At 45.1% G+C, this 20664-nt stretch overlaps 1 protein-coding gene across 1 annotated transcript; it reads right to left on the bottom strand.

Annotated features, from left to right (window-relative positions):
• Window positions 1-3321: 3321 nt before the first annotated feature.
• On the bottom strand, window positions 3322-15772 carry LOC109787201 (obtusifoliol 14-alpha demethylase-like). Its single transcript, XM_020345755.2, has 3 exons — window positions 15114-15772; window positions 14195-15020; window positions 3322-3518 (listed from the first exon to the last, which is right to left on the bottom strand). Exons 1-3 carry the CDS (start codon window positions 15564-15566, stop codon window positions 3322-3324), a joined length of 1476 nt encoding a protein of 491 aa, XP_020201344.1. The 5' UTR covers window positions 15567-15772.
• Between the last annotated feature and the right edge of the window lie 4892 nt (window positions 15773-20664).

Genomic DNA, 20664 nt, shown 5'->3' with positions numbered 1-20664 from the left:
ATGCAACAGCAGAGGGATTAGGGGGTCATGCGATGGTGCCTGCGTCAATTACGGGTGGTCCTGCGTCAATTACGGGTGGTTAGCAAGGACAAGGATTGCATGCATGTGCTACCTCTCTGGCCGTGGGATTAATAAGGCATCGACGGTTCGCGTTTGTTTCGTATCATACTACAGAGAGGGAGCGTTTCCCTTTTCATTTGCACCTTCGCCTCGCCTCGTGGATCGGACACCACTACGGCATGCGCGACGAGGTCCTCTAATCTCGTTGGATATCGTCTAGAGCGTCATGCGTGGATGATCGCTGCGCCCCGTGCTGGCGCGGCGACCCTGCGCTTGGTGGACGCGTACGTGAAGATGAAGCTACGCCGCCTTGTTCGGGCCAACCTCGCCGCCGATTTTTTTGACGGTGCTACGGCGGGCTTACGCCGACCTGAACCAATTTCATTATAAATAAGAGTGAGTACAACATGACAGGTACAACACATAGCACCCGACATCCAGGAAGGAGCAAGGAACAACAACACCCAACACACACAAGACAGGAACAAGGAGCAACATCTAGGAAGGCGCAAGGAACAACAATACCCAACACACACAAGACAGGAACAAGGAGCAACAGAACGAGAACCAGAAGCAAGTTACGACGAGCAGCCGACACCAAGAACTGAGCACCCATAGCACCAGCAGACCGAGAAGAGCGGGAGCTAGCTTTGTTGGATCAGTCGAAGAGATATCCGCCACCGAGAAGACATAGAGAAGAAGCCACCTGCTGCCATGCGATCCCTCTGTACCTTGAAGAGCTAGGAAGTCGCAGACACCGTCGAAGGGCATCTCACTGCCTAGGAACGTCGCGACAAAGAGAGCCACAGACCGTGCCGAAGGGCAATGTTCTGCCGAGACAGTTCTGCATCTCCTCTGGGCCACACCATGGTCACCATCACAATTGGAGAGAACCAGAGCACTATGCGAGGCCACCAAACCACACATGCCGTCGAAGAGCACCAGACACCGAGACCTCACCGCCGCCACAAACCCCCAAAAGGAGAGGTCAACCATCAGCATAGGATGACCAAGACACTGGTCGCCGCCAATGACGATGCACACTCTGCCGTCTTGCAGCGTGAGGACGCAGACAACCTTGTCGGGTCCAAATGTCACTGAAGGAGGTACCAGCTGGGTGTGGAACAACAACGATGGTGCGCCTGCGGCTGCTGGGATTTCCATCGCCGTGGGGGCTGCTAGCTAACTGGCATGGAGGTGACGGTCGTGACGGTGACCAGCGTGCCGACGTGGTCGAGGATGTCGGCTATGGCGGACGCCTCGACTGGTTTCGTGCCGGCTGGAACCGGCACAAGCACCCGATTGGCCTGGCCGGTCAAGCGGCTGCAGCTGCTACAAAGGCACGGGAGAGGAGCAGGAGGCGCCAGGAGATGGCCCACCTCGCCAGCGAGGAGACGGCTGCAGCCATCGGGATTCCGGGCATCGCGGGGCGTGCCTGACGGGGCACCGATGGCCATAATAAAGGGGCCTTCACGCGACTCGCGAGAGCCATCCGTCTAACTATAGTGAACGACATTTTTACTCCAGCCGGTTATTGTCCACTATATTTACTGTCTAGGACACATCTATATGTGCCCTAATTATTGCACATCTAAGTGTGCACATCTAAGTGAGTCAATCAAATTAGAAAGTAAAAAAGAAAAATGCTTGCACGAATTAAAATTAATGACATACTAGGATTTAGATGTGTAATAATTAAATCATATCTAGATGTGCTTTAGCAAAACTGAAAATTATACTCCTCTAAGGCTTCTGAGCGATCTGTTAGAAGATGTAGCTTAGAGAAGAAAAATAGAATTTTTACTGCTCTAAAACATTATAAGCGATCGGTTAAAGATAGTCTAACATGTCTTTGCGCACCCGTTGTTGTTGTGTCTAATCATTTGTCCTCTGGTGAACGACTCTGTTGGACATCAACATCCCGTTTGTTCTCGTTACAGGCTATGATGGACACAGCTAGCTAGCTAGATGCTGGAGGTTGCGTGGACACTGTCTAAACGTACCGTGTCAGCATCCCATGACGTGTTCAAAAAGAGTATGTACCGCACATCAAAATCATGACATCTCTCTCTCTCTCTCTCTCTCTCTCTCTCTCTCTCTCTCTCTCTCTCAATCTGTACCATGTGTTGTGTGAACTCAAGTTGGAACCTACAGGATCTGAATTTGTGCATAAATTCACTCCAAGACGTGAAAGTGTTTGTGAAGTCTATTCATCCTGGAAACATCCAACATTCAATAGAAACAACAAAAGCAGACCGGAATTTAATTGTCAACTGACTATGCCAATTCATCTAGAGTGGCACTGGCAGTCTAATTGACCGTGCAGAAGATGACGTTACCCTTCAGCACACAGCGATAGAAATAGAATGGTCGCGGCCCAGTACAGGAAAACTGGGCTGGAGACTGATGCGCCTCCACAACGGGGGAGTCGATAGCTACTATACAAGTTAGATTAGAAATTCAGAAGAGTATCTTTCTCCTTTTCTTTCAAATATCCAGATGAGTTTTTTCCCCTTCAGCTATTTATGTGAACAAGAAAATGGAGGAAACCATAAATGCTCAACCACGAAGTTACATACTTGAACAAGAAAATGAAGAAAACAAGGGCAAAAGCTACAAATAAACAAGGCAATAAACTGTAGGAACAAGTGATTCGACATTTAACAAGTTTATGCTTGGCCCCTCCTCCTTCCAGGCTTGGGACCAGCTATGCAAAGTTAGTGGAGACACAAAAAGGAGAAACACACATAAACACACACCTGCCTGGCTTCCTGTTAACCAATACACAAGACACACAAACCCAGCAAACACACGCAATAAATGGCAGAGAACCCAACAATTTTTGGAGTTTTTTCTTCCTACAAGTAGGTAACCAAGCAACAGACTACTAGACTCCACAAAGTAATCTTTCTTTCCTTTCTCGAAAAATTTGCAAACTTTGTTACAATTAGAAAATTTTGAAATACAACCAAACATATGTCTTATATTTTGCTAAGACGTGGTATACTTATCAACAGGGCGTAATGGGTTTAGCTAGTCTCCCTCAAGAAAAACAACAAGGTGTACACACACGTCACCATTATATTTCACGCTCATGTAAGTGCACTACACTGTTGGCTTGTTGAAAAACACAGTAGCTAAATTGTGCATGGCGCAACTGTTAACTTACTTTAGAACAGAGTATAATTTATTGGTGCCGGGACAAAGCAAACAGGCAACACGAAGTAGATACACATAGCGTCTCTGTCGGCTCATGATTAATTAGGCTGCAGCTGACATCCTCTTTCTGTTGTAGCGGACCATGACCTTCCCCTTCGGCCCTGGCATGACCACATTCCAGTCCGTCTCGGGGAACGGCGACACCATCTCCATCTCGAAGTTCCTCAGCAGGTGGCTCCATATAACCTTGATCTGCATGTACGCAAATGCCTCGCCGATGCAGGCATGCCGCCCACCCACTGGTAGAAAAAGAGGCTTCCATACGTCCCCATTAGTCCCCAAAACAATCGAACCGCGACCAAAGGGGTCTTTAGTCGCGGTTCGGGAGGAGACCCGCGACCAACTATCTGGGCCCAGCGCGCTCGGTCGACAGCTGGCGGACGGGAGGGGCTTTAGTCCCGGTTGGCCTGGCCAACCGGGACTAAAGGTCCCCGAAGGCCTTTAGTCGCGGTTGGCCAGGCCAACCGGGACTAAAGGCCCATCCAGCTGGCGGACGGGAGGGGCTTTAGTCCCGGTTGGCCTGGCCAACCGCGACTAAAGGTCCCCGAAGGCCTTTAGTTGCGGTTGGCCAGGCCAACCGGGACTAAAGGCCCATCCCTATATATAGGACTCAGCTCACTTCACTTCACTCAGCTCACTTCACAATTTTCAGAAGGGGGTGGTGGGTTTGCTTTTGGTTCCTCCTATGCACACAAGGTGTTTGATGAAATGCCCGAGAGCCTGAAACAAACATGATATGAAGTGTCCGAGCCACACTTGAGCTTTCTCATTTATTTTTTCTCCGCGATCGCGGTTAGCAACTTGAACCTTTCATGTGTCATTGATAAAATATGCATGTGTGTAGTTCATTGTTTAATTTGTATTATTTCTAGCTAGTTAGTTTAACAAATGCATGATGGTTAATTATATACTTTATATAATAATAATGCAGATGAATCGGCAATGAATGTACGGTCCCCGACTCTCCGGCGAGTTCACTACGGGTTTGAAAGATTTCCTCGTAGTGGCAAATGCGAACAAGCAGCAAGGTTTTATTATCTGTCCATGTGCTGTCTGTAAGAATCAGAAGGGTTACTCCTCCTCAAGAGACGTTCACATGCACCTGCTTCGGCACGGTTTCATGCCAAGCTATAATTGTTGGACCAAGCATGGAGAAAGAGGGGCTAGAATGGAAGAAGATGAAGAAGGGGATGATATCGATGACAACTATCATGATCATTTCGGTGATACTTTCATGGAGGATGATGCTGAAGGTGGGGAAGGGTTAGGTGAAGGTGAAGAAGAGGCACATGATGAGCCCGCTGATGATCTTGGCCGGACCATTGCTGATGCACGGAGACGCTGCGAAACTGACAAGGAGAGGGAGAATTTGGATCGCATGTTAGAGGATCACAAAAAGTCGTTGTATCCAGGATGCGATAATAGTCTGAAAAAGCTGGGCTGCACACTGGATTTGCTAAAATGGAAGGCACAGGAAGGTGTAGGTGACTCATCATTTGAAAATTTGCTGAAAATGTTGAAGAATATGTTTCCGAAGAATAACGAGTTGCCCGCCAGTACGTACGAAGCAAAGAAGGTTGTCTGCCCTCTAGGTTTAGAGGTTCTGAAGATACATGCATGCATTAACGACTGCATCCTCTACCGCGGTGAATACGAGAATTTGAATGAATGCCCTGTATGCATTGCATTGCGTTATAAGATTAGAGGCGATGACCCTGGTGACGATGTTGAGGGCGAGAAACCCAGGAAGAGGGTTCCCGCCAAGGTGATGTGGTATGCTCCTATAATACCACGGTTGAAACGTCTGTTCATGAACAAAAAGCATGCCAAGTCGTTGCGATGGCACAAAGAGGACCGTAAGTCCGACGGGGAGTTGAGACACACCGCTGATGGAACGCAATGGAGAAAGATCGACAGAGTTTTCAAAGTTTTTGCAGCTGACGCAAGGAACATAAGATTTGGTCTAAATACTGATGGCATTAATCCTTTTGGCGAGCAGAGCTCCAGCCATAGCACCTGGCCCGTGACTCTATGCATCTACAACCTTCCTCCTTGGTTGTGCATGAAGTGAAAGTTCATTATGATGCCAATTCTCATCCAAGGCCCTAAGCAACCCGGCAACGACATCGATGTGTACCTAAGGCCATTAGTTGAAGAACTTTTACAGTTGTGGGCCAGACCTGGTGTACGTGTCTGGGATGAGCACAAAGGAGAGGAATTTGACCTACGAGCGTTGCTTTTTGTAACCATCAACGATTAGCCTGCTCTCAGTAACCTTTCGGGACAGACAAATAAGGGATACAATGCATGCACGCACTGCTTACATGAGACTGAAAGTGTACGTTTGGTTAATTGTAAGAAGAACGTGTACCTGGGTCATCGTCGATTTCTTCCCCGAAATCATAACGTAAGAAAGAAAGGCAAGCATTTCAACGGGAAGGCAGATCACCGGCCGAAGCCTGCGGAACGTACTGGTGCTGAGATATTTGATATGGTCAAGGATTTGAAAGTCATCTTTGGAAAGGGTCCTGGCGGACAATCAGTTCCGCGGGGAGTTGACGGGCACGCACCCATGTGGAAGAAGAAATCTATATTTTGGGAGCTAGAATATTGGAAAGTCCTAGATGTCCGCTCTGCAATCGACGTGATGCATGTTACGAAGAATATTTGCGTGAACCTGCTAAGCTTCTTGGGCGTGTATGGGAAGACAAATGATACAAAGGAAGCACGGCAGGACCAGCAACTTTTGAAAGACCCAGATGACCGGCATCCGGAATGGTTTCAAGGTCGTGCCAGCTACGCTCTTACCAAAGAAGAGAAGGTCATTTTTTTTCAATGCCTGAGCAGTATGAAGGTCCCGTCTGGCTTCTCGTCGAATATAAAGGGAATAATAAACATGGCGGAGAAAAAGTTCCAAAACCTGAAGTCTCACGACTGCCACGTGATTATGACGCAATTGCTTCCGATTGCTTTGAGGGGGCTCCTACCGGAAAATGTTCGAGTAGCCATTGTGAAGCTATGTGCATTCCTCAATGCAATCTCTCAGAAGGTAATCAATCCAGAAGATCTACCACGGTTACAGAACGATGTGGTCCAATGCCTTGTCAGTTTCGAGTTGGTGTTCCCACCATCCTTCTTCGATATTATGACGCACCTCCTGGTCCACCTAGTCGAAGAGATTTCCATTCTCGGTCCTATATTTCTACACAATATGTTCCCCTTTGAGAGGTTCATGGGAGTATTAAAGAAATATGTTCGTAACCGTGCTAGGCCAGAAGGAAGCATCGTCAAGGGCTATGGAAATGAGGAGGTAATTGAGTTCTGTATTGACTATGTTCCTGACCTTAAGCCGATTGGTATTCCTCAATCGCGGCACGAGGGGAGACTAAGTGGAAAAGGCAAGATCGGAAGGGAATCCACGATATGTATGGACGGTCATTCTATGACTGAAGCACACCACACAGTTCTGCAAAATTCCAGCTTGGTGGCTCCGTACTTCGAGCAACACAAGAATATTTTACGCTCGGACAACCCGGGGAAGCCTGAATCCTGGATTAGAAAGGCCCACATGGAGACTTTCGGCAGTTGGTTGCGAAAACATTTAATGAATGACAATGATGTTGGAGATCAGCTGTACATGTTGGCCAAGAAACCATCTTCGACTATAACGACTTTCCAAGGGTACGAGATAAATGGGAATACATTTTACACCATCGCCCAAGATAAAAAGAGCACCAACCAAAACAGTGGTGTCCGCTTTGATGCAGCAACCGAGAATGGGCAAAAGGTCACATATTATGGTTACATAGAGGAGATATGGGAACTTGACTATGGACCCTCCTTTAAGGTCCCTTTGTTCCGGTGCAAATGGTTCAAGCTAACAGGAGGTGGGGTAAAGGTGGACGAGCAATACGGAATGACAATGGTGGATTTCAACAATCTTGGTTACCTTGACGAACCATTCGTCCTTGCCAAAGATGTCGCTCAGGTTTTTTATTTGAAGGACATGAGTAGCAAACCGAGGAAACGGAAAGATAAGAAAACGATCCGTACATCATGCGATGATCCAAAGCACCACATTGTTCTTTCAGGGAAAAGAAACATCGTGGGAGTGGAGGACAAGACAGACATGTCAGAAGATTATAATATGTTTGGTGAAATTCCGCCCTTCAAAGTGAACACTGACCCAAGCATTAAGTTAAATGATGAGGATGCTCCGTGGATACGGCACAATCGTAAGCAAGCAGGGACACAAGGGAAGAATTGATGTGTAATAATTTATTGTACCAAACTTTGTATTTGGTCGATGAACTGAATGATGTATCAAACCTTTTGTCAAACCTTCAAGGGATTTTAAAATGAATTAGTTTTACTTTTCTGATTTTTTTGATATATAATTGTATTTTTAAGATTTTAAAATGAATTAGTTTTATTTTTCTGATTTTAAAAGGAAAAAGGAAGAAGAAGAAAGAAGGAAAAAGGAAGAAAAAAACAGAAGAAAAAAGGAAAAACAGAAGAAAAAAAACAAACAGAAGAAAAACATAAGAAAAAAACAGAAGAAAAAAACAAACAGAAGAAAAAAAAGAAGAAAAAACAGAAGAAAAAAGGAAAAAGTTAAAAAGGAAGAAAAAAAAAGAAAACAAAACAAAATAAATAAAGCAAAAAAGAAAACAAAAAACAGGCAAAAAATAAAAAATATTCCACCTACTGGGCCACCACGGCCTGAATACGACTAGAAACCCATTAATGGGCCAGGATTCAGGCCCGCAGAAGGCCCAGTAGGCCCACAGGCACATAGTGACAGAATAGGCCCGTAAGCCTGCATTTGAGAGGAGCTCGAAGTGGTGAGCGCAGCCGCGCTTATAAACCACTGTCGAAGCCTCTCGGCTAGCGAGGTGGGACTAAACATCCCACCGCACCGCGCCAGTTCCAGCACAGACCCTTTAGTCCCGGTTGGGGAGGCGGACCGCGACTAAAGGGTACCCTTTAGTCGCGGTTGTTGTCCCCAACCGCGACTAAAGGGTCTTTCTGCGCGGGAACGAAAGCGGCGCCAAAACCCATTAGTCCCGGTTGGGGAGGCGGACCGCGACTAAAGGGTACCCTTTAGTCGCGGTTGGTGTGGCCAGCCGCGACTAAAGGGTACCTTTAGTCGCGGTCCGCCTCCCCAACCGCGACTAAAGGTGCGTCTATAAATACTGCACTTAGCAGTTTCGCCACTTCCCATTCTCCTCTCTCTCGACGCCGAAGCGCTGCCCCGACGCCGATCGACGCCGAAGCCCTGCCCCGATGCCGACGCCGACGCCGACGCCGAAGCCCTGCGCGCCGCCGCCCCCGTCCCCAGTGAGCGCCGCCTCCGCCCGTGCCCTGCCCTTGCCCGCCGCCCGTGCCCTGCGCCCTTGCCCGCCGCCCGCCGCCCGCCGCCTGACGCCCTGCCGCCCGCCGCCCTGCCGCCCGCCGCCTGCCGCTCGCTGGCCCTGCCTGCCGTCCTCCGCGCGCCGGCAGAAGAAGAAGAAGGAAGAAGAAAAAGGAAGAAGAAGAAGAAAGAAAAAGGAAAAAGGAAGAAGAAGAAAGAAGGAAGAAGAAAACAAAAGAAAAACAGAAGAAAAACAAGAAAAAGGAAGAAAAAAGGAAAAAAGGAAGAAAAAAAAGAAAAAGGAAGAAAACAACAGAAGAAAAACAAAGGAAGAAGAAAAAAAGAAAGAAGAAAAAAAAGGAAAACACAAGAAAAACAAACAGAAGAAAAAAACAAAAGAAAACAAAAAAACAGAAGAAAAACAAAGGAAGAAGAAAAAAACAAAAGAAAACAAAAAAACAAACAGAAGAAAAAAACAAAAAAAAGGAGGAAGAAAAACAAAGGAAGAAGAAAAAAAGAAAGAAGAAAAACAAAGGAGGAAGAAAAAAAAAGGAAGAAGAAAAACAAAGGAAGAAGAAAAACAAAGGAAGAAGAAAAAAAGAAAGAAGAAAAAAAAGGAAGAAGAAAAAAAGAAAGAAGAAAGAAAGAAGAAAAAGGAAGAAGAAAAAAAGGAAGAAGAAAAAAAGAAAGAAGAAAGAAAGAAGAAAGAAAAAGGAAGAAGAAAAAACAAGAAAGAAAAAGGAAGAAGAAAAATAAAGGAAGAAGAAAAACAAAGGAAGAAGAAAAAAAGAAAGAAGAAAAAGGAAGAAGAAAAAAAGAAAGAAGAAAGAAAGAAGAAAGAAAAAGGAAGAAGAAAAAACAAGAAAGAAAAAGGAAGAAGAAAAAAATGAAAACCAAATGAAAACCAAAAGAAAGAAGAAAGAAAAAGGAAGAAGAAAAAAAGAAGAAGAAAGGAAGAAGAAAGGAAGAAGAAGAAAGAAAGAAAAAAGAAAAAGGAAGAAGAAGAAAGAAAGAAGAAAGGAAGAAGAAGAAAGGAAGAAGAAGAAAGAAAGATGAAGAAAGGAAGAAGAAGAAAGAAAGAAGAAGAAAGGAAAAAGGAAGAAGAAGAAAGGAAGAAGAAGAAAGAGGAAGAAGAAAGGAAGAAGAAGAAAGAAAGAAGAAAGAGGAAGAAGAAGAAAAAAAGAATTTTTACTTAAAGAATCTTATTTTTTAATTCCTCCTCCTCTATGTCCCCTTAATCTTATTTTTTAATTCCTTTATACTTAAAGAATTTTTACTACATGCAGGAGTGACATATGGCGGACGATAGAACCGAGCCGCTTAGGGATCCGGAGGCTGAACGTTATTTAATGGGCATCATCAACAACGAGATTCCTTATGTGCCGGGCTCAGAATATGAGCAACAAGAGGATGTAGTCTCTTCTTATCTGAACCTTGACGGTGGAACAGAGATTGTCGATGATCAAGAAGGTGAAGGAACGGACATTGTCGACGGAGGTCAACCTTCAACAACCGACGATCTCGAATTGCAAGTAGCAACCACCTCCGGCGAGGTATATATATACATTGAGCCTCTCGTGATACAAACTTACTGAAATGTGAATACATATGTATTAACGCGCGCGACTCTCTTTCTTTTTTTAGCCCTCCGGATCGAGTACGACAAAGCGTGGCAAATCCAAGGCGATGAAAACAGGAGAAACATATGCCATTGAGTTTGTCAGTGAAACCGGCAAGCCCCTACAGCACACCTCAAAGTTTATCAACCAATGCGGAGTCGTTGTTAGAGACAACGTCCCGATCACCATCCAGGAATGGAAGGAGCCAAAGAAGGCACGTCTTGGTTTCAGTTTTGTCGACAAGAGAACGAAAAAGGATTGCTGGAGAAAGCTTATGGAACATTTCATTCTACCTCCGGAATACAACAAAGTCGATGAATTCGGTAACGAGGTTCCGGGTGGACGTCAGAGGAGGAGGCTAGTTAAAGAGTTCGCTCTTCAGAAGATGGGCGAAGCATTCCGGAACTTCAAGAAAAATTTAACCCGTGACTATGTCAACAAGGGCAAGACTCCAGATTTCAATGGACAACATGAGAAACTGAAAGATGATTGGCCAGAATTTGTGAGGCAAAAGCAATCGGAGCATTTCAAGGAAATATCGAACAAAATAAGGATAATGCGAGTAAGAAAAAGTTCCATCATATTATGGGACCAGGAGGATACCGCCTTTCGGAGCCTAGGTGGCAGAAGATGGAGGAGGACCTGAGGGTGCGAGGAATCCCTCTAGGTATAGAGGGATGGGACCCAAGGGCCAAAAGCTGGTGGTACGGGCATGGGGGATCGCTAGACCCGGAGACAGGGGTGTGTGTTCACCGGCAGAGACAGTTTGCTCCCACCCAAGCCCTTATTGACGCAATGACCCAAGCTCAAGAGGGCTTGATCAAGTTCAACAGAGAGAAAGACGCACTGACAACAGCCCTCGGGAATGATGAACACGGAGGACGTGTACGAGGCAAAGGCAAAGTTCCGTGGAAAGTAGGGTTTTCCCAGGACAATGACCCGTACTGTTACAGAAGCCGTAAGAGAAAGACGGACCGGGATGCAGATCTTATGACGAAGTTTGCATCGGAACTCCATGAGTTGAAGCAGACCGTGCATGAACTAGTGAAAGAAAAATCGGCTGCAGGGCCGCATGAAGATCATGAAGCGGATCGCGGAAGCCAGCAGCGGAGAAGCAGCGTGGCTTCCACGGATGCCCCGCCTGGTGCTAGTGCACCGATGATCGAGATTCGTGCACCGGAGCCTCACTACCCCGTGGATGATGTAAAGGAGATGAAAGAATGTGATCTGCATTATCCCGTGGGGAACGTTTCCACGAAGGTAGCTAGCGGCAGTGCTTTACCCTGTACACCTGGAGCACTCCACCACAACAACCCCATTGCATATGGCTATGCTCGTGTCACGGTGGAAGACATAGTCCAAGGGTTTGAGGACCTGGAGATTGACAAACCTACACCCGAAGGGGAGAGAAGACTTGGCGATGTCAAGCGCCAGTTCATTCTATGGAAAAAGAAGTACATAGTGTTTCCAGGCGAGGCGCCAAGGCTAGCAAGTCCACCCCCCTCCGATGGTGGTGGTGGTGGTGGTGGCGGTGGTGGCGGTGGTGGTGGTCGTGGTGGTTCACCTACACCTCCTTCACGCCATTCGACGCCGTCCCCCGATCCACAACCTCCGGCGGGTACGACGCCCCCCAATCCTCCTCCGGCGGGTACGACGCCCCCCAATCCACCTCCGGCGAAGAAGCAGAAGCAGGCGGACAGCAAGGAAACCCGCTCCTGGACTATTAACCCGGACCCTTATGTACCTAAGACCACAAGGGTACCGGAGCCATCACTGAAGCCTCTCCTCCCAAGGCCTGGGGAACTTAGTGAAGCTGAAACCAAATTGGCCGCGTCTGCTGATTATGAGAAATGGAAGGCGGATATGAAGGCGAAAAAAGAGCCTGAGCCCAAGCAAGTATTCACTGAGAAGCAAAAGAAGTGGGCTAAGGATTTTTTGACGACACCGTCCCAAGCCGAGCTGAATATGCCTGACGACTATGGACATGAACTTCGTAGGCAAGCAAAAATATTGAAGGAGGAGAAAGAAGAAAGTAAAAAAAGCGGGAAACAAGTTGACCAGCTCGGGATGCAGAAGAAACAATCGATCCCCCCGCTCATAGTGAAAGCCGGTCCGGAAGAGGACCCCGAAATCATAGCAGCTGCGGCAGCACTTGGATTGACTGTAGCGGGTGCCATGAAACAAGCGTCCGAGATGGGTTTGACTCTTCGTGCCTTCTTAGGCCTTGAGGATGCGCCAGTATGTGAGATAGCATTACAATATGTGCGGAATGGGCCTCTCGTCGAGCCTGCGCGGGAAAAGAGTCTACCACCACAAATGCGAAATCTGCTACGTTGGTACAAGCAATTCATAACATGGGCCGACAAAGAATATGTTTATGCGGATGTTACAGATGAGCATCACACCAAACGGTACTATGTAGAAGTTCATATGAGTGAATTGTTCCAGCTGTTCAATCTGCGCGACCTCGACAAATCTATGCTGAGTTGCTACGTTCTGTAAGTGATTTATTTCTACCTCATCTCGTTCTTCATTGCCTGCACTATATATATATATTGTCCTAACTATATTGTTGCGTACGCTATTATGCAGATTGAAGATTTGGGAATGCAAAATAAGAAACATCCATGATGTTGGGTTCATTGACCCACATATCGTTAATGGACATGTGTTACAACATCACTCCGAAGACGTGGAGAAAGACCTGTACAAGTTTCTTAGAAAGCATCAACTCAAAAGTCATTCTATTTCCTTACCATTTTGGGTGAGTGTTTCTCTCTTGTGCCCATTCTCTTTTGTTTACTCCATGCATGGTATGTCTAATCGATGAGTTATGCATGACTGTGCATGTAACGTGTCCGCAGGTTCCACTGGATTCTGCTAAATATTGAACTTCACACCTCCAGAGTTCTAATCATGGACTCTATGGATTCGGATCCAAAGCGTTGGGCCGACATGAGAAAAATGCTGCAAAAGTAATTATTTTCAATCATTTGAGCTCTATATCGATCGGTCTCTTTCGTTCATTTCCTAATATCAAATAACTAATAACTCCCTTATTCATTTAATTTTCTTTGCCGTGTAGGGTTTGGAGACGGTTCTCAGAAGAAATTATCGGTGAATTCAAACATGAGCTAGATTTCAGAAGGTTAGTTAATGTGGATAAGCAGCCACCGGGGACCAATCTATGTGGATACTATGTTTGTGAGAACATCCGGAGACACACCTCTGAGCGGAAGGCATCGGATAGCGTGCGGAACGCGACGGATAACTTGTGGAGGAGGCTTAGTCCAGAAGCTCGCTTCCGACCAATTCAAGAAGAATTAGCAGGATTTTTCATGAGGGAAGTCATCAATCCTAAAGGAGAACACTATACCGAGGACGAAGAAATTTATATGCATACCCGAGATTGAAACTTGTACGTAATTGTATATGGTCATCCATCCTAATTGTGTATGGAAACTTGTTCGAAGTTGTATATGGTCACCCGAGATTGAATATATATTATATATTCCTCTTGAATTCTTCTTGTTTGAAATTTCATATGCATGTATATAGTAGCGTAAAATATGTGTACTGAAACTTTATCAAAATTAAAATAAAACACAAAATATAATATAAAAGAAATAAAACACTCCAAACTAAAAAGAAACCAGGTTTAGGGGGGCTAAAACCCTAAACCTGCGGAGGAGCCCTTTAGTCCCGGTTGGCCACGAGAACCGGGACTAAAGGTCCTCCGCCCCGACGGACCACGGGCGCCCACGTGGACGGGCCTTTAGTCCCGGTCAGCCACAAGAACCGGGACTAAAGCCTTTAGTCGCGGTCCGTAAGAGGCGCGACTAAAGGGGGGTCTTTAGTCGCGCATATTTAGTCCCGGTTGCACAGCCGGGACTAAAGGCTGTTGCGAACCGGGACCAAAGGGCTTTTTTCTACCAATGACCACCGAATGCCGTGTACGAGAATGCTCCGCCGGCGATGTCCTCTCCTATACCGGGGCCGAACCGGTCCGGCTCGTATTTCTCCGGGTCCCTGAACACATGCGGGAGACGGTTGTGGATCACCAATGGGCTCGCGACCGTACGCCCCTCCGGGACTTCGTACTCGTCGCCCTCGCTTGTCCGCACAGTGAAGCTCTGGCGTGCGTGGCGCAACAACATCATCGCCGGCGGGTGGAGCCGTAGAACCTCCTTGACGCAGCGGTGGAGCGTGTCCATCTCCTGTAGGACCTCGTAGTCCAAACGGTTCCCGTGTCGCGCCAAGATCCGCTCCTGCTCCTGGACGGCAGCACACAGCTGCTTGGCATTGGCGCGCGCGAGGAGGCGTGCTCCAGTCCACGTGCCCGTGCTGGAGCTTGTGTGCTGCCCCGCAAACAGCGCAGAGACCAGCATTCCGACCACCTCCGTCTCCGTCGTGGCACGGCCGTCTTTGTACCTGGAATCGACCAGGCATTGTAGCATGTCGTCGACGACGTGTCGGCTGCTGTTAGGGTAGCTTGCTTTGCGGGCACTGACGATGTTGGAGAATATCTCGCCAAGCCTAGCGCGCGCCCTATCGCGTCTGCGATGCGCTGGGATCGGCAGGTGGGGGAATAGGATGGTGACGAGGCGCATGCCATCGTTGAGTTCACGGAGGTGCGTTGCGACCTCAACCAGCATCTTCGCCCTGACCTCCTCCCCGAACAAGCACCGGCTGGCGACGAGCGTGACGAGCTGCTCTAACTCCTGCTTCAAGTCTACTGTGCCAGACTGTCCCCATCTCGCAAAGTACTCCTGCATGCGTACATACACATATATTATATGTTAGCAACAGTAACACAAAAAACCGCGGCAACTTATTAAAGATGCCATCTTATTATTTACTACCTCGACTTCGCGGAGCTTAGCCGGCTTCATCGCATCGCCAAAGAAACGGAACTGCTCACGCCGAGTGGTGAAATCCACGTCGAAGGCGACGCCAGGGCCGAAGGTCGGAGTGGTGAACTGTGAGACCTCGTCCTGGCTGATCTCCGACTCCAGTCCTTGGTAGAAATGGCTCGACACTTCTGACCCAACCAGGAAGGTCACCTTGCGATGCAACAGTCTCACCGTGAACACGCTCCCCATCTCTGTGTGGGCGTCACGGATCACATGCAGCGGGCCCTTGGCGAGAAGCGCCGGGAGGACCCCAAGAAGGGGAACCCCTGCGGCCACGGGCGGCGAAGGGGGTGATCGTTTGGTTTTTTGGGAGAACATCGTTCGTCGTCGTGCCATCATAATCGACACCACTGTGACGAAAATAGCAACAAATGCTGGCCAAAGGACTCTTGGCAATTCCATATTTGCTTTCCAGATGCGATGGTGGGTAATACTGTAAGAACATGGTAAAACGAGTCAGTAGCTGAGTAGTGACTTGTGAGTACCCGAGACAATCATCAATACTTAAGTGTGTGTGGTTTGGTTTTTGGAGCATGTGTGATTACACTTTCCGGTTTGCTGCCATTCCAAAATTAATATTTATATCGCTGATAGAATGTTTCTATTTTAGGGAGGCAAGTTTTTACTGTACTTCCATAGAGTTATAGGACACTATTCATTTGTTATTAGCACGCGTAGCCCCATACTTTCTGCAATAACTACCTGAAGTATGGCTATTAATGCTTGCTAGTTAGGTTTATCTATATAAGTATATAGATATAGATTGCTAGAAATATTTGAAGAACTTGTTTGAGACTGAAGAAAGCTATATATACATGCTTAAGTCTGACACTATCATAAACAATCTACGTACATACGTGATACCACTGGCTATACTTCCATGGAACATATAGACGACGGTATCCTGGCCAATATATTTTTTGTAAAAGAACCTGCATCAAACCCAGAGTGGAATGCAGGTAGCGCTTTTCAACGAATGCATGACATATACACTAAGCATGTATGTATATACTTAGATCGGAGCAAGGATTTCACCAGAGCTTACACCTAACACTTGCTTCTGACCTTCGGGGACTTTGTAGTGGATGGTAAAGTGTAGCGCAGGTGCATCAAAATATATATATATATATATATATATATATATATATATATATATATATATATATATATATATATATACGTGTGTTAACCTAGGGTACTCTGCTCACCTCTGTGTGAGCTACCCGTCGAAACGATGATGCAGTGGGAGATGGAGAAACCAGGGAGCGCGCGGCGTGGGTATTTATAGTAGAGGAAGTAAATTAAGCCAGCATTAATGAGATGGTTTAGAGTCTAGACCGGCCTATAGTTGTCTGCATGGTTCATTAATTATTGTCATTATCTCATGTAGGCTAGGCAACTGAAGAGATCAACCAGACGTAAATACTCTTACATGATTAATTAGTGTCACGGCTTGTATGAATAGTGGATGATAAGATGGTTTTCTGTTATGCATTCCACATTATCTAGCTAAGGGAAAGTAAGAATAGACATCTGATGAAATGGAGAAAATTTAGACTTGTCAATGATTTGGTTGGTGATTGTGAATGCCTATTCTACAATAACTACAAAAGTTAATTAAATGAAACCGAATTTGGTTTCATACATGTATTAATGAGAATGGGAGAGATTAGTTGATACTATTTTAGAAGTAGTTAACCGACTGGACCGGTAGGGTGGTCTTATATGTGTGTGTGTGTGTGTGTGTGAACACATCGGACTGGCGGTGAGGCAAGAGGTGATGACTGGTGAGCTGAGCTGTGCAATAAATGGGCTGGGGAAGTACTTCGAGCCTATGTATTTTGACTTGTCTAAACATTGCTCAAAGTCTTGAGAAAAATTCACAACACTGAAATTGCATGCATCTATTGTATCCTAAATTTTGAAATCCATATTTTATCTCGAAATAAAAAACAAAAATCAGCGTCAATGTTGTTAATGGGCTGAATTGGCAAACCCCACTAAATTAGCTAGTATTCATAGATTTGTGTTTTGAACTTACCATTTTGTTATCCTATGACTTGATTGATACATGTAGCATTTATGCCTGTAATTTTTATAAAGAACACTATACTTTGGGTAATCACAGGTGGTGTTTTGTTTGTGCCTCCTACTCTTTATGGTCCAATGAAAGCTATTGTGGACATGAGCGGAGTCATTTTCTACCACCAATATATTTACAAATATTGACGTTGGATATTTATTACCGTAGGGTGCGTGTGATATGTTTGTTAATTGCATGACATTGATAAAAATTATACTTCCCATATTTTGGTGGGATGGTGGCCTTATGTTGCAGGCTTTGACTATTGAGGAATGATGTGGTTTTGACAAAAAGACTTCTTCTTTATTACATGTTGTACATTCCAGGTTGTATGTTTATGTATGGACTGGTTTCGTACATGATATATTCTACCGCTGCTAAGGAACAATGAGTTGTTTACTCGAGTATGTACCGGTTAGAGCATGCATCCAAGGAGATTTTTACCCCTCAGGAGTGGTGGTAGTCTAAGGATGGGCCCTCTACCGGCATAGAATGTCTTTGCTTTTCTTTTTGGGGGAGTCAAATCATGTGACACACTTTATTCTCTTTTTAATTTTCTAAACTTGTTTAGTTGTGTGCAACTTGTATAGAGAGGCTAGATTTTGTGCTTGTTGCGTTAGTATTTCCCTGATGCAAGGATTTAGTCAATAAAATTCTCATTATTGAAAAATACTAATCATAAATGTCAATTGTGATGGAAAATTTCTACCACTCAGGTATTGCTCGGAACTATTATGTCATTTAGCATTGTGCTCTGCAGCTTTATAACTGCTCGGTACCACAGGCTAAATTTCTAGACCGGCCTATAGTTGTTCGCATGGTTAATTAATTATTATCCTTATCTTATGTACGCTAGGCAACTGAAGAGATCAACCACACGTAAACACTCTTATACATGATTAATTAGTTTCACGGCTTGTATAAACAGTGGTTGATAAGATGGTTTTATTATGCATTCCACATTATCTAGCTAAGAGAAAGTAAGAATAGACATCTCATAAAATGGTGCTCAAATGACACTATCATACGGGTCCACATGGTAACTGTTTTTCCTCACCTCTTGTACTCAGCAACTGTAAACATCGACTACATGTAGGTGCTACTAATAAGGGGGTGTGCAATGGTGCGTATTAAGGGTGCCATGCAGGATAAATGTTGAGGTGAATGAGAGAAACCAGAATAAAAGATTGGCTTTCTCTTAATTAAAATATGATCTCTTACGAACGACAACCCTCACTAAATATTGGCCAATTCTTATGGTAGCTTAAAAATAGGCCGCCTCCTCCGTAGCTTTTTCATAAGCCGCCTCTCTTATTCATTGGGGTTTATAAATTAGTTATGGCACAACTAATTAAAAGTCTCAACAAATTTAGGGGGTAGCTTTTCTCAAGCCACCCCAAAGAACTGGGCCCTAGGTGTATCTCACTATTAGAGATAAAACAAATACATAATCCATTGTACAGCATATTTTATTGTTATCTTTAGATTAAGTGAAAGGCTTAAGATATGACTGTCTTATCAACCCTATACATGCTAGAATAAAATCTGGGCAAATCCGGACAGTTGAAACTGTCGGCTACCCCTGCACGAAAACGACTCTGATTGAGAAGCACCACACAAAGAGTACAAATCCCCACAAATTGCTAGCCTGGACCATCTGCCATTAATTATCTTGATAGTGAATCCGACACCGTACAAAAAACCATGATTACACACCTTGGCGTCAGGAAAGCTTCCACGCTTCCTCCAAACTGAACACACGACCAGGAACGCCCTTTACAATCTGCACAGGTATCTTCTCAGCTGTTCCAATTAATATAACCGGACAGGGTGCTTGTACCATCGGCATCCATGCAGTTTGGCGTTGAGATGCTAGAATTTGAGGCGTCCTTTGGTTCACAGGATTTCTAGAGGAATTTTTCTTTGGTGGCCATTGGTTTAAAGGAATGGAGTCCTATTCCTGTACAAGATTTCTTCCTTTCCTTCATGTTTCACAGGAAAAGAAAAAAGAGGTCCAACCTCTTGGAAAACTTCCCTGGCGCGAACGACGCGAGTCGGCAACTGTTAGCTTTTTTTCGCTCGCCCGCATTGCTCACCCGCGTAGAAACAGAGAAAAGGGGGAAAGAAACAAAACCGAGCCCATGCCCATCCCTCCCCTCCTCTCACAGTACAGAACGGCGCAGCTGACAGGCAGGAGCACGGCAACGGACGGCCGAGTGACGGGGCCACATCCGGTCGGCAGCCAGCAAAAATTGTTCACCTTTCCTGCACACTTTATCTTTTTGTCTCAAAGGGTCAAAGGTGATTTTGCTACTCACTGTTTATATAACCTCTACTTCCTAACAAAGTACTCCCTCTGTCCCAAAAAACTTGTCCCTCAAATAGATATATCTAGCACTAATTTAGTGTTAGATACATCCATTTGAGAGACAAGCTTGGGACAAGTTTTATCGAATGGAGGAAGTAACAAGTAACAGTACAGATTTTACCATCTCACTAGTCCCATTACATGTCTAGTTGCTTTAAACTTTGAAAAGGTAACAGTACAGATTGTATTAACGGCTAGTTGGTTCAAACTTTGAAAGAGTATTTCTTTATGTTTTCTATGTGTGTTCCTATCCTGTGAATCAAAGGGCATTTAATTTTCTATTCCAATGGTGTGAGAACTCATAGGATTCAAGATGCATGCACCTCATTTCTTATAATTTTTCTATTCCTATGCAGTTTCTATCCTATGAACCAAAGATAGCCTGAGACTTAAACTTGTGTTTTTTCTCTTTGACAGACGCTTAGACGTGCGTATTACGTACAAACTAATACTCCTGAATTTAGCCTTTTCTAGACTTGATGCATACCTGACTTCGGTTTACCTCTTTTTTCTGATTTTATTAAATGATATTTTTACAAACATAGTAAAACATCCATGTCAAATCTAGGACTTGAACTCCGGTGGGTTAGTTCCGTCTTGCAGCCCTACTACCTAGACAAAATATAGATGCACTTATGACTAGAAGTACAATGCAATAAAATCTAGATTTTTTTTCTTTCTAAAATAGACCTCTACATGGACATTACAGACTACTATTATTTCCACTGTCGGAATTTTTTACAGAAAACGATGAATAAATACCTGACTAATTTATATATCTACTAAACCATATAATTAAGAGGTATGTTTTCCCTGAAACGGAGGAAAAAATTATTTACCTCATCCATTAATTACGAAGAAGAGATATGTTCAGTTAATTAACTAAAAACCAGACAAAACCTGTCACAACATATTGACCAGCTCACACATCACTAGGAAGAAAGCCTCATTGAAAGCCGCTTACTAGTAGCGTGGGTTATATGGCCCGCGCTACTACTACTTAGTAGTAACGTGGGTAAAAAAATGCGCTACTACTAAAAAATAGTAGT

The sequence above is a fragment of the Aegilops tauschii genome, chromosome 7 (genome assembly GCF_002575655.3).
Source record: "Aegilops tauschii subsp. strangulata cultivar AL8/78 chromosome 7, Aet v6.0, whole genome shotgun sequence".
In the NCBI taxonomy this organism is placed as follows: Eukaryota; Viridiplantae; Streptophyta; class Magnoliopsida; order Poales; family Poaceae; genus Aegilops; species Aegilops tauschii.
Note: the sequence above shows the minus strand (reverse complement) of the source record. Positions and strands in the feature narration are given on the sequence as shown.